At 41.4% G+C, this 14,923-nt stretch overlaps 1 protein-coding gene across 7 annotated transcripts in view; it reads left to right on the forward strand.

Moving 5' to 3' along the window:
• LOC121289719 (ubiquitin thioesterase ZRANB1) overlaps window positions 1-14,923 on the forward strand; it is a 96,649-nt gene that overhangs the window by 6,818 nt on the left and 74,908 nt on the right. For 5 of the 7 annotated variants that reach the window (XM_041209360.1, XM_041209359.1, XM_041209357.1 and 2 more), the window contains one exon: window positions 5,090-5,179. The exons of the other annotated variants lie outside the window; for them this stretch is intronic. In XM_041209360.1, coding sequence (XP_041065294.1) covers window positions 5,090-5,179 — 90 coding nt within the window. The remainder of the gene's footprint in view (window positions 1-5,089; window positions 5,180-14,923) is intronic. 7 annotated transcript variants of the gene reach the window in all.

The following is a 14,923-nucleotide window of genomic DNA, read 5'->3' on the forward strand; positions in this document are numbered from 1 at the left end:
CTGTGGTGGGAAAGCGTTTAGAAATGATGATTTGGGGCAAAATTAACAGTCACTTGGACAAACGTAGATTAATTAAAGAAAACCGGCAAGGATTGTTAAGGACAAATTGTGTTTAACTAATTTGATCGTTTTTGACATAACAATGTTTTGATTAGAGTAATGCTGTGATTTTCAAAAGGTATTTGCCAACAAGCCTGTTATGTTTTTATTCATTCATGGGATGTGGGCATTGCTGGCAAGGCCAGCATTTGTTGCCCATCTCTAATTGCCCTTTAAAGATGGTGGTGAACTGCCTTCTTGAACCATTGCACTTAGTGACACTTTATCGAAGTTGAAACTCATGGAATAAAAGAAACATAGGCAGCATGGACTTGGTTCAGTGGCAGGAAAGAGTGGTGATGAATGGTTGTTTCTCAGACTGGAGGAATGTTTATAGTGGGGTTCCCCTGGGGTGGGTGTTAGGGCCACTGCTTTTCTTTATCTATATGAATGACTTTGGCTTGGGTGTGCAAGGCAGAATTTCAAAATTTGCAGATGCCACAAAACTTAGAAGCACTGTGAACTTTGAGAAGGATAGTGATAAACTTCAAGAGGACACAGGCTGGTGGAATGGCCGGACTAGCGGCCGATAAAATTTAATGTGAAGAAGTGGGAAGTAATACATTTCGATAGGAGGAATGAGGAGATGTGATATAAACAAAGAATAGAATTCTAAATAGGGCGCAGAGGCAGAGAGACTCTGGGGCTACATGTGCACAAATTGTTGAATGTGGCAGGACAGTGAGAAAGTGGTTAAAAAGACATATTAGCTACTGAGCATTGTAAATAGAAGCATTAAATTAATAAGCAAGGAGGTTATGGTGAATTTTTATAAAACACTGGTTCAGCTTCAACTGGAGTACTGTGTCCAATTCTGTGTTGCAAACATTCTATGATTTGATCTAGCATAGCTTTCAGTGATCTATAGTGAAGACTTTTATTAAGGATAATTCAATTTTCTTTGTCTCAATTAAATGTGATTTGGGGGCAGTGAAGGCTGGTTCTGAAAAAAGTTGTGGAGATTGTGTTTCTAGGTTGTGTTGACAAAGGGAATTGCTATTTGCAATAACAGATCAGGAACTTGCTGGAAATGACCCAATATGTAGAATCACTGTAGCACCCTATTTTTATAATTCATTTGAAAATAGACTTTAGTATAGCAAGCTGATTTAAAAAAAAAAAAATCCTGTCTCCCTCTGCCCATGTTAGAGGTGCTGCAACTTAATTATTTAGCTACTTCTCCCAACTTGGCTCTTTGTGGTCTGAAAGATCATTGCATGCTTCTGGAGTTTAATAACCTCTGTTCATATGTTTTTCTTTATAAAAGCTTTTGATACCAAGAAGTAAGAATTTGAAATGTCGATCAAACTTCTTAGTACCCTGACCAGAATATTTGATTTATACTTTGCTTTTGCAAAAAAATCTTGGGGCGAAACTAAACCTTTCTGCTGATATAGATTGTTCATTTATGTGGACCAATTTTATGTTTCTGCTTATTCCTGTGATTCTCTGTTAAGTTTCTTGGCTTTTATGCGACATATATTTCATTGGTTTAGCATTGCTTGTCACTCCCTCAATTAGACCTTGTGTCCCTTCTGACCTCATGCCTTTACCTGCCCAATATTTAGGTGAATGTATCACCTTGGGTTGAACAGGGAGCACTTGTCACCTGACACAAGGTACTGGATAGTTCATGTACTGTCATGTGATCTCTGCAATTTTGGTAGATGGTGGAATGGTGGATGTAAAAAGTAAATTCCTTAATTCCTCACCAGATGAGGGGATCTGTCCTTAACTAGTGTTGCTGTAAAGTCATGATGTACAGATGTGGTTGCAAGTGCTTGTTTTGGGAATGTTTTGATGAAGTATACAAACATGGCCTTGAAGTAAAAACTTTAGTGAAGGTATCAGCCACAAAAATTTAATGGGAAAATTTGTCAATGTGCAATTTTAATAATTCTTTACCTCTTTTCTAAACTAATTTTAGACATCAGAAATTTCAATTTTGGTTCAATAAATGTGATGAAATGTTAACAGTTCAGAAAGGATTTTCCCATTATACAGGTTTATGATATTTTTAGGCAAGGAGTAGTAGTGTGCATAGTGTTAGACTAGGCAATCCAGAATCATGAGTTCCATTATGGCAGATCATGAAATTGTATCCAGTAATTTTGGTAATTTTGTGGGTTGATTGATTCCATACAAAATCTAACTGATTCATTCATGTCCTTGAGAGAAGAGATCTTGCGAACTCTACCTTGATCTAGCCTACACACTTCCTTATGTTGCACACTCTGGGATTGAAGCCTAATGCCCTCTGTAGAATATCGGTAAATGACCCCTCTCTGATCTGCAATTTTGATGTGGTTGATCACACTACTGTCCCCTAAGGCCTCTCCATTGTCGACGAGATGGGTGCGACTGTAATTGCCTGGTTCCATTTTTATTTATAAAAACAAAAAAACTGCGGATGCTGGAAATCTAAAACAAAAACAGAATTACCTGGAAAAACTCAGCAGGTCTGGCAGCATCGGCGGAGAAGAAAAGAGTTGACGTTTCGAGTCCTCATGACCCTTCGACAGAACTTGCGTTTGAGTCCAAGAAAGAGTTGAAATATAAGCTGGTTTAAGGTGTGTGTGTGGGGGGCGGAGAGATAGAGAGACAAAGAGGTGGAGGGGGGGTGGGGGTGTGGTTGTAGGGACAAACAAGCAGTGATAGAAGCAGATCATCAAAAGATGTCAACGACAATAGTACAATAGAACACATAGGTGTTAAAATTAAAGTTGGTGATATTATCTAAACGAATGTGCTAATTAAGAATGGATGGTAGGGCACTCAAGGTATAGCTCTAGTGGGGATTTTTTTTTATATAATGGAAATAGGTGGGAAAAGGAAAATCTTTATAATTTATTGGAAAAAAAAGGGAAGGGGGAAACAGAAAGGGGGTGGGGATGGGGGAGGGAGCTTACGACCTAAAGTTGTTGAATTCAATATTCAGTCCGGAAGGCTGTAAAGTCCCTAGTCGGAAGATGAGGTGTTGTTCCTCCAGTTTGCGTTGGGCTTCACTGGAACAATGCAGCAAGCCAAGGACAGACGTGGGCAAGAGAGCAGGGTGGAGTGTTGAAATGGCAAGCGACAGGGAGGTTTGGGTCATTCTTGCGGACAGACCGCAGGTGTTCTGCAAAGCGGTCGCCCAGTTTACGTTTGGTCTCTCCAACGTAGAGGAGACCACATTGGGAGCAACGAATGCAGTAGACTAAGTTGGGGGAAATGCAAGTGAAATGCTGCTTCACTTGAAAGGAGTGTTTGGGTCCTTGGACGGTGAGGAGAGAGGAAGTGAAGGGGCAGGTGTTGCATCTTTTGCGTGGGCATGGGGTGGTGCCATAGGAGGGGGTTGAGGAGTAGGGGGTGATGGAGGAGTGGACCAGGGTGTCCCGGAGGGAGTGATCCGTATGGAATGCCGATAAGGGGGGTGAAGGGAAGATGTGTTTGGTGGTGGCATCATGCTGGAGTTGGCGGAAATGGCGGAGGATGATCCTTTGAATGCGGAGGCTGGTGGGGTGATAAGTGAGGACAAGGGGGACCCTATCATGTTTCTGGGAGGGAGGAGAAGGCGTGAGGGCGGATGCGCGGGAGATGGGCCGGACACGGTTGAGGGCCCTGTCAACGACCGTGGGTGGAAAACCTCGGTTAAGGAAGAAGGAGGACATGTCAGAGGAACTGTTTTTGAATGTAGCATCATTGGAACAGATGCGACGTCGATGATGCTACATTCAAAAACAGTTCCTCTGACATGTCCTCCTTCTTCCTTAACCGAGGTTTTCCACCCACGGTCGTTGACAGGGCCCTCAACCGTGTCCGGCCCATCTCCCGCGCATCCGCCCTCACGCCTTCTCCCTCCCAGAAACATGATAGGGTCCCCCTTGTCCTCACTTATCACCCCACCAGCCTCCGCATTCAAAGGATCATCCTCCGCCATTTCCGCCAACTCTAGCATGATGCCACCACCAAACACATCTTCCCTTCACCCCCCTTATCGGCATTCCGTAGGGATCGCTCCCTCCGGGACACCCTGGTCCACTCCTCCATCACCCCCTACTCCTCAACCCCCTCCTATGGCACAACCCCTTGCCCACGCAAAAGATGCAACACCTGCCCCTTCACTTCCTCTCTCCTCACCGTCCAAGGGCCCAAACATTCCTTTCAAGTGAAGCAGCATTTAACTTACATTTCCTCCAACTTAGTCTACTGCATTCGTTGCTCCCAATGTGGTCTCCTCTACATTGGAGAGACCAAACGTAAACTGGGCGACCGCTTTGCAGAACACCTGCGGTCTGTCCGCAAGAATGACACAAACCTCCCTGTCGCTTGCCATTTCAACACTCCACCCTGCTCTCTTGCCCACATGTCTGTCCTTGGCTTGCTGCATTGTTCCAGTGAAGCCCAACGCAAACTGGAGGAACAACACCTCATCTTCCGACTAGGGACTTTACAGCTTTCCGGACTGAATATTGAATTCAACAACTTTAGGTCGTAAGCTCCCTCCCCCATCCCCACCCCCTTTCTGTTTCCCCCTTCCCTTTTTTTTCCAATAAATTATAAAGATTTTCCTTTTCCCACCTATTTCCATTATATAAAAAAAAACCCCCACTAGAGCTATACCTTGAGTGCCCTACCATCCATTCTTAATTAGCACATTCGTTTAGATAATATCACCAACTTTAATTTTAACACCTATGTGTTCTATTGTACTATTGTCGTTGACATCTTTTGATGATCTGCTTCTATCACTGCTTGTTTGTCCCTACAACCACACCCCCACCCCCCTCCACCTCTTTGTCTCCCTATCTCTCCGCCCCCCACACACACACCTTAAACCAGCTTATATTTCAACTCTTTCTTGGACTCGAACGCAAGTTCTGTCGAAGGGTCATGAGGACTCGAAACGTCAACTCTTTTCTTCTCCGCCGATGCTGCCAGACCTGCTCCATTTTTATTTATCTCATTGTAGCCAGAGTATCAATTTTGAAGTTCTCATCCTTGTTTTCAGATTCCTGCGTGGCTTTCAACCCTCTCCGAGGTTTCTGCACTGACCTCTCAAACATCTTTGATGTTAATTGCTCCTGCATTGGTGGCCAAGGTCTGGAACTCCCTCCTAAACCTCTCTGTTTGCTACCTCTTTTTTTCTGCTCCTTATAACCTACCTATTTGGCCATCAGACCTCATGTAACTCGGTGTCCAATTATGCTTTATAATGCTCTTCTGAAGTGCTTTGGGACTTGCATCATGTTAGAGGTGCTCCATAAGTATAACTTCTTGTAAAATGATTGGTACTTAAGGCAGCCTGCTTGCTACTTTGGGACCCCCTATGGATGGACAACTTTACCAGTGATGCCCATATACAGGAGAAAAAACACTTCATATCACTCCCTCCTGATTTGGAACTATATCGCCATTCCATCACTGTTGTAGGATCAATAGCCTGGAACACACTTCCCAACAGCGCTGTAGGTGTATCTGCACCAGACGGACTGCAGAGGTTTAAGAAGGCGGATCACCACCACCTTCTCATGTGCCATTTTTATATTTTTCATATCGCAGCAGAGTTAAGGTTTGTGGGTAGACAGTGCATAACAGGCACATGTTTTTAAATAGTATAGATCGATGTGTTTAGACTTTCTAGATGGCTCAGCTGGTTACACCAGGAACACTTTAGCAATGCATACTGGGAGGGGCTTCGCCAAATGATAGAATAACACTACGTTGTCTGAGTTGAGGGGATGGGGAGATCTTAACTGGGGTCCTACGTCTGATTGCTACCAAGCCATTCACCCATTCCCCTGGGTGCAATTTGGATGCCATTGCCCTGTGTTTAAGTAGACTGCCAATACTTGCTGAGTAGGTTAGTGAACAACAAATAACAGCAAAGGGGGACAAATAAAAGGTGGAGGCAGGTGGGGTCAGGCAAGACAGATCATGCAGTGAGAAATTTTGCCTGCTACTTCCATAACTTGTTATAAGTCCTGGATTACTTATTTCTTCTGTTCCCTCCAGTGCTTCAGGGTCTCTTGTTCAAAGTTAATTATCAAAAACTGCATTGAGATACAGTATTTCAAATATGGTTCATCAACGAGCTATTCTGGGTTGAAATGATTTGATTTGCTTGTAATTTCTTCCCTCAAGCTGCATCACAGTATTAAATGATGACTGAAATGATGGGATACTTGCCTTTATTAGCTGAGGCATAGAATATATGAGCAGGGAGGTTATGCTGGAACTGTATGAAATACTGGTTAGGCCACAGCTAGCGTATTGCATGCAGTTCTGGAATCCGCATTATAGGAAGGATGTGATTGCACGAGAGAGAGTGCAGAGGAGATTTACCAGGATGCTGCCTAGGCTGGAGAGGTTTAGTTATGGGGAGAGATTGAATGGACTGGGGTTATTTTCCCTGGAGCAGAGGATATTGAGGGGGGGGACATGATTGAGATGAATAAAATTATGAGGGGCATAGATAGGGTAGGCAGGAAGGAACTTTTCCCTTTGTTGGAGGGATCAATAACCACGTGGCATAGATTTAAGGTAAGGCGGAGGTTTAGAGGGGATGTGAGGAATAATTCTTTCACCAGAGGGTGGTGGGAATCTGGAACTCACTGCTTGAAAGGGTGGTGGTTCTTAAATAACATTTAAGAAGTATTTGGATGTGCACTTTCGATGGCATGGCATACAAAGCCTAGTGCTGGAAAATGGGATTAGAAAAGCTAGGTACTTGTTTGACCGACTCAGACTCGATGGGCCGAAGGGCCTTTTTCTGTGCTGTAGTCCTCTAACTCTATTACAGCCTCACATTGTTTGCATACTTTGCGTGAAATTATTTAAGCCACTCAAATTTTCTCCACTTTCATCTTTGACGAAAGACCCGTTTGCTTGCAATGTTAGTGTATGCTATATTGCATTAAATGTGAAATTTTACATTTCCCACATTGAAATTGAAATTTGTGTAACTTAGCAAATTTCTTTTGCTGCCTGAGAGCATTTAACTTCAGGCATACATAGCATTATATGTAGAATCTGCTGAATTTCAAGCATGACTTCAACACTTTAGCTCTTGATCAAGGATCTTAAGTTGTGATTTTTTTTTGTAAGAAATTGCCACATTTTAAAAAGTAATCTTTGACGAGTGATACAAAAATTAATTGCTTCCTCAAATGTTTATATTCCGTTTGATGTTGGCACCTTTAAGCTAGATGGCTGAGGGCTTAACAGATTGGCGCAAACTAGTATATATAAGTTGTTCCCTTGGGATCGCAATGTAATTTTTTTTTTTAAATTTGCTTTATGATTAGACATAGTGGTGAGACATTCTAATTCAAGTGCTCACACAATAAGGAGAACTATGTTTCTGTTGGTTCTGCTTAACTTCCGGAAGACCTGTAATTAGTTGGTGCATTGTTGTACAGAACTTAGTACTAGTCACAGATGCTTTTTGTGCCATGACGTATTAAAAATATTAAGGGTGTTCCCTTTTCGTCCAACAGCTTTCAAATTTAATATCTCAGACAAGAACTAAGCTTATCTTTTGAGTGAGTTCCTGGGACATTGCCACAATTTAGAGGTTTTTCAGAATGGGTGCTCCGTAGGTTAAAGGCTTTTTAGAACAGGTATTTATGTCAGACAGTCATAGGCAGCACTTGGATCTTGGAGTACTGGGAATTTGCCTGACAATATTAAAAGGGAAAGAAAAGTGGTTTTGCTTTTGGTGTGGTGGTTGTTGGAATTAGGCTGTAATGCATGTGAACATGGCCCTTAGTAGACCTGGGGAAAGCAGAGGTGAGTGGGACCTAAATTATTCTTGGCCTGTTTGAACCATCAGGTGGCATCCTTCCAGTGTATTCCTGTTCATAAGGCAAGATGCTAACTTACCTCCTTGGAGATGCCACCATCACTGCTTTCCTTGTAGTCTGCATAATATTCCTGCCTTAGAATGTAAGAATTAACTTGCTGCTTAAAATTAGTGGACAGAAAATTACAGATTGGGTGTGTAAAATTTATGGGCTTCTGGGCCAGAATTGAAAGATTATTGGCTTCATAGACTGCAAGAAGAAAGGTTTTTGATAACTTTTTAAATGTTATTTAAGCATGCTTGTTTTTTGAAAAGTAACTATGGCTTCACTTTTCCTCTCCTCCCTACCCCACTTCTGTTTTGTGACCATTCCTGTTTTAGTTTGGCACTGCATTCTCCAAGTTTCAGCTATAACTACTATTCTTTCTTCCTCCTAATGGTCTAATTTTGTCCTGCATATTCATATTGGATGATGTAAAGATATTTTTTAATTGATAGATCCAGAACTTCGAGGATATTAGTGGACTGGAACAATATTTCACTGAATCTTTTTACAATTTGAATTGTGACAATACTTGGAAGTATTCTCTTTTCCCTGTCTCTTTTTACTGTGTTGCAAAATTTGTGCTTAACCCAAAAAAGCTCAGTGAAATTATATTTATATTGTAAAGCACTGTTTTCTAATCCATGCATTCTAGAGTTGCAGCGTACATTCCTGGAGGTTCTTTCTAGTGTATTGTCTGCTTGTATTATTGGACAGCTACAGTAAGAAATTATGCTGCAATGCCATTGGCTCCTAATGCTGTGGGGTCCTCCCCTCAATGTAAATAAGGTGAATTCTACAACATTGGAGCAAATGACAAAATAAATGCATAAACAGCTTTGCACGATAATTTGCTGCAATTCATGACTCCACTATTTATCATGATGGAAGGAATAAGACTGTGTACGGGCCATTGATGGTTAACCATATGCTGTTGTGCATCTGTGATTGAACACCTGGCCTTCAGGAGTAATACAATTATGATGATGTATGGTGAAAAGGCAATGCACATATTTTTTGTTAGCTGAAGAATTGTTGGTGCAAAGCAACTCTGGTAAATCTGTGGAGGTGGCAGTGACACTTAAGAAATACACACTGGAAGAAAAGCAGTGCACTTTGTTAACCATTTGTTGAAGTCAGGCTGTTTAACTTGGGGGTTGGGGGGGGTGGGGAGATAACCTAAATTTGAGTGAACTGATGTGCAACTTTTTGAACAGCTCTAAACATAGATGCAATGTCACTGATTTTCTAAACTAAGTTATTTTAATACTTACTGTAGGTAATACCGTAGGATAAAATGCTCTGAACTCGCTGTCTCAAATGTTTGGATGTTTTCTGTTAACATTCTTCTCAAAAGCTTTTTTAATTATCTGGTCAAGGAACTGCCACTTTATTGCAATAAAAAGAGAAAATACTGGAAATACTCAACGTATCAGGCCACGTTAATGCAGAGCAATAGGATTGATGTTTCAGGGTAATAACTTTTCACTAAAACCGGAAACATTAGAAATACAGGTTTTAAGCAGGTGAAATGTGGGATGGTGAAAAAGGAATGAAAGAGTAAGTGGTGCAGCACCAAAAAGCATGGTAATGGAACAAGTAAAGAAACAAAATATGTGTCTAGAGAAGGTATAAATGGCAGAATAATAATATGCTGTCTGAGAGCATAAACGAGAGAAGCCGGGACATGATAGCAAAATGGGGAAGAGATTACGGCCTGAACCTGATGTTGAGTCCGGATAGCTGTAAAGATGAGGTGCTGTTCCTCAAACTTCAGTTGACCTTCAGGGCTACATTGTTGTAGGCTGAGGACAAGTCAGCATCTGAGCAAGGCGGAGAATAAAAATGGCTGCCCACCAGCAGCATGAGCTCATGCTTATGGACTGAGCAGAGGTGTTCTGCAAAGCACTCATCAATGTGCATTTGGTCTTCCCTATGTAGAGCAAGACCACATTGTGAGCAGCAAGTAGTGTCTAAATTGAAAGCAGTACATATAAATCGCTGTTTCACCTGAAAGGAGTGTTGGGGTTTTAAACTGTGAGGAGAGATGAAATACCTGTCCTTTTGCTTCCTATGTACTTGCATGGGAAGGGACCAGGTATTGGGGGTGATTAAGGAGTGGACCAGGGTGTTGTGGAGGGAAAAAGTCCTTTGGAATGCGGGGGATATCTGGTGATGGTCGTGGAAGCTGGAGGTGCCAGAAATGGCGGAGGATGACCTGTTGAATATGGAGGCTGGTGGGGTGGAATATGAGGGCAAAGGGACCCCTATTGAGTCTATGGGAGAGAAGTGAAGGGGTAAGAGCAGATGTGTTGGAAATGGATGGGACGTAGACAAAGGCCCTATTAACTGCAGACTGAGGAACTGGGAGAATGGAATGGAGCCGTTACAGGAAGCAGGGTGTGAGGAAGTGCTGTTGAGATAGTTATGTGAGTCAGTGGGCTTACAATGAATATTTGTTGATAGTCTCCATTTCTGGGGATAGGCTGAGAAATGGAGGAAGGAAAGGGAAGAATCAGAGATAAACCGTGTGAAGGTGAGAGAAGAGTGGAAATTAGAAGCAAAGTTGATAAAAGTTTCCAGCTCAGGGCAAAAGCAAGAATTGGCACCAATACCGTCATCAATGTACTGGGAAAAAGGTCAGCATTAGGGGGTCCATTAGGACTGGAAAAAGGAATATTCTACATAGCCCACAAAAAGGTAGGCATGGATTGGACCCACCAGGGTACCTATAGCAATAGCGTTTATTTGGAGGAAGTGAGTTGAGTTAAAGAAACAGTTCAGTGAGAACAAATTCAGCCAAGCGGAGGAGGGTGATGGTGGTTGGAGACTGGTTGGGCCCCTGTTTAAGGGAGAAATGGAGAGTCCCAAAACCATCTTGATGGGAAATGGAAGTTCAGAGAGATTGGAACTCATGGTGAAGAGAAAATGGTCAGGGCCAAGAAGTTGGAAACTGTTAGTAATGGAGGGTATCAGAAGAGTCATGAATGCAAGTAGGGAGAGACTGGGCAATAAGAGAAAAATAGAGTTGAAATAGGAAGAAATCAATTTAGTTGGGCAGGAATAGCCTGAAATGATAGGTCTACCAGGGCATCTCTGTTTGTGGATCCTGGGAGGACCTTGGAAAAGAGGTAGAAGCAGGCTGTTTGGGGTTTATGGGGGCCATGAGGTTAGAAGCTGTGGAGGAAAGACTCCGGAGGAGATTAGGTCAGTGGCAGTCCTGGAAGCAATGACTTGGTGTTTGATGGTGGGGCCATGGTCCGGGGAAGGTAGGAGGAAGTGTCAGAGTTGGCATTTGGTTTTTCCTTGGTAGAGATCTGTTTGCCAAATAATGGCAACAACGCCCTTATCGGTAGTTTTGATACCACTATGGTTGGACCTGAGAGAACAAGTGCAGCAAGTTCAGAGGGAGTCAGGTTTGAGTTGAGTGAAGGGAGCCGAAAAAGTGAGACTGCCAATATCATGCCAGCAGTTCTGAATGAAAAGATCATGTTGTGGGGTGGGGAGCTGGTGGGGGGAGGGTGTGGAGGAGGAAAGACTCGTTGCCTTTTTGTGCATCCTGTAGTACTTGTAAGAAACTTGTAACCAATAACATTCAGCCTGCTTTTTATAGATTAATTTTATTGATTGGCATATATCTACATAGTAACTATACCATGGGAAGTTCATACTAAGTGTTTGTCTTATTCTCTAGTTAGTATGGTAGTTATCATTTGAACATAAAATTGGACCAGAAAAGGCCATTCAGGCCTTTGAAGTCTGTTGATTCCATAGTCCATGCATGACTATCAGTCCTGGTCCCTGATTCAGAGTTGTGAAGATTCTGAAACTTAAAGCTTTAAGCCAAAACCTTAAGCCCCTCAGTACATTGGCAACATGTTTTTCTCAAGAAAAAAGTGGTTCCTTAGTAATTGCATTGGTTAACAGGTGATGCTAGCATTTGGGATTGTGTAGTGGTGATGTGATGCTAGCATTTGGGATTGTGTAGTGGTGATGTTAGGTTTTATATCTTAAGTATGAATTCACTATTGAAAGTATTGTTTTCCATTGTTGGAGCAAAATCCAGTGAACTGATAACAGGTTATATTTAAGATCTGCAAACAGGAATTGATAAGTAGGGACTAATACTATAAAGTTTCACAATGAAATATTTTGGCAATAAAATGTATTATCTGAAGGTTCACTCCCTTGCCATGTAGGGAAAATCCTTTTCCTTTCTGACAGCTATACTGATTGGTAACAGGTTTCAGTGAGTCATTCTGTTTACTGCAATGAAATATGGAGTAAACGATGAGCCCTTCTGAGGAATGTGTAACTGCTGCCAAACTCTCTCTCATGATGCCAAGTTTAAAATTCATTTGTTAGATTTATAGGGCAATAATTGTTAAGACAGCTACCATATTTTGTTACTCTGCAGGTCAAGCATCCCCAGTAATGTAGTATTTTTTTATTTCAATTGACTACAGCTGATGGGTGCAATACATTTAAGCGGTGCCCCCAAAGAAATGATCAAAATTGAGTTTTTAAGTGATAGCTGGATTTCATAGCTTCCACTTAGCAGATCTTGCTCTTGTGTGTAGTCTTGGTTGTGATTGTCCGTTCTTCTTCAGAATGTTCTGTTTGCAACAATCTTTTCATTAACATTTAATGTAGCATGTGATTTGCCTGACTGCACAAAGGAGCTTTTCAGTCTGGATCCATCCATAATGAGTTGAATAAATTTGTATAGAATCTATTGTTTGTGGCATTCTGTGCAGCACAGTGTGTCTCTATGAACAATCTTATAACCATAGTGTTTCTGATGATACATAATACTTGAGCTATGACTGCCTGTTTTAATTTCAAAGTTAAAAATCCCTCCCATACACTTAGGTAAGATAAGTTGGCAAGTACGTTGTTTTTTTGTTCACTGCACTCTTTCAAAAGTGCATTGTTCAATGGTTGCTCTACTCCAAAGTAATAATTTTGTAAGTAAAACTGACATTCTGTGCTTGGCATTCCTTTATACATGGAAGATTCAAAATTACATTTTATTAGCATAGTTCACTTTTATAGTTTATTTTAAGGCAAATATAACATTTTTTCCAAGATTGTAGGCAGTGCTTATAGGAGAATACACTGAAGGTCATGTGATTTTATCCTTATTGGGAACTGTGTACTTTAGTATAATTTAATGAGTACAACTTTACTGAATCTCAATAAATAAGGTCACTGCCCTCGGGGTTGTTGGAATTGCAGAATGCCAAGTTTGAAAAAAATTATTATAAAGTAGGTTACCAGTTTTTTTTTTTAAGTGTATGCAAGAAAGTAGCATGCTTCAACTCCTCCATTGATGCTGTTTTTAACAATGGGGCAGAAGATGTTGCAATTGATGTCTCTGAATCTGGACCAAAGAGGATGAAATAATGTTTCTCCTTGTCAGCTCTCCACTTACTCTTTTGATGAAAATGTGCATGTTGGTGAGCAGTGAAGATATGGTTGATCATGAAATAAGCAATTCAAGAACTCTGAATTGTGTTTTAGCTATTGACAAAACCAAAGTGATAGAATAAAACTTCCTGACCATAGTTCTTTGGAAATGGTACATATACAGTGACACAATTCAATGAAAAATGGTCTGGATGTTGTATTTCATGTATTCAGGTGTGTTCATTTCAAGTAAGTTGCTGGTGCACTGGATAATTTCTTTTGTCTGCAGTTGAAAACAGAAACTTGTTCCAAGATTGCAAGCAGATGGTGGCAAGGTGGGGCCCTGAGAATGTTGGCATGTCATGGCAAACATAGTTGGTCAACACACATGAGTTCTTGAACCTGAAAAGAACTGGAACCAATTTCTTTGCAGGGTGATTTGCTAGTGATATTGGGGAAGATTTAAATTAACTTGATAGAGGTGTGGCAACCAGTAGGTAATATTGGAGGGGAAAACCAAGATGCACAGAGAATTGGGAGAGACAGATATCAATAGAATAGGCAACTGTACGATATTAGGTGAGGTCAGAGTATGAGGGAATGTAGTAAAGTCTAAATTAGGGTTACAGTGCATGTATGTGACCGTGTGAAATTCGGTAAATAAGGTGGGTGAGGTGCAGGATAGCTATGTGGAACCATGATATTGTGGCAATAATGGAGACCTGGCACAAAGAAGGGCAAGACTAGCTACTCTACAATTCCAGGATTGAATGTGTTCAGGAAAGACAGAAGGGGAAAAAAAGAGGTGGGGTAGCATTAGAAGGTTTATGTTGGCCATGGAAATTTGGAGTAAGAATAATTAATTGTGGAGGGAAACTTCAGTGGGGTGAGAACAGATCAGGCCCAGGTACTCAAAGATTGTCAGGCAAAACTGTAACTGAGCAATAAGCTGCCTTTTAAAGAGGAGAGAATTTATGCACAGCCATATAACATTCCCATGAGGGAGAAAAGGTAGGGCAAATAAATCCAGAGCTCCCTGGATGATTGAAGCAATAGAGACTAAGATGAAGCAGAAGAAGTTGGAGAAGAGAAGGTTAAGAAGGAATTTGATGTAAGTATTCAAAATCAGTGCTGCTACCCCTCCTCCTTTCTTTCTTTTCCTATCTTTCCTGAATACCTTGTATCCTGGAATATTAAGTACCTTCTAACCCTCCTTTTAGCCAGGTCTCCATTATTACCACACATCGTAGTTACACATGGCCATCCTGCACCTGCAGCTCACCCACCTTTATTTGCCGTACTCCACACTGTCATATAAATGCACAGTAACCAATGTTAGGTGGGGAATACAATTGAGAACTGGGCTCAATATAGAAAGCTCAGAGGGGAAGTTTAAAAAACCAATGAGAAACGAAGAGGCTGGCAGTTAACATAAAAGGGAAAATCTCAGTCTTCTACAGGCATATAAATAGTAAAATGGTTGTAAAAGGAGGAGTGAAGTCAATTAGTGACCTAAAAAGGCAGGGAGCATGGCTGAGGCACAAAATGACTACTTGGCATCTGCTTTTACTAAGGAAGAAGATGCTGCC

Source organism: Carcharodon carcharias, chromosome 17 (assembly GCF_017639515.1).
Source record: "Carcharodon carcharias isolate sCarCar2 chromosome 17, sCarCar2.pri, whole genome shotgun sequence".
NCBI classification, from domain to species: Eukaryota; Metazoa; Chordata; class Chondrichthyes; order Lamniformes; family Lamnidae; genus Carcharodon; species Carcharodon carcharias.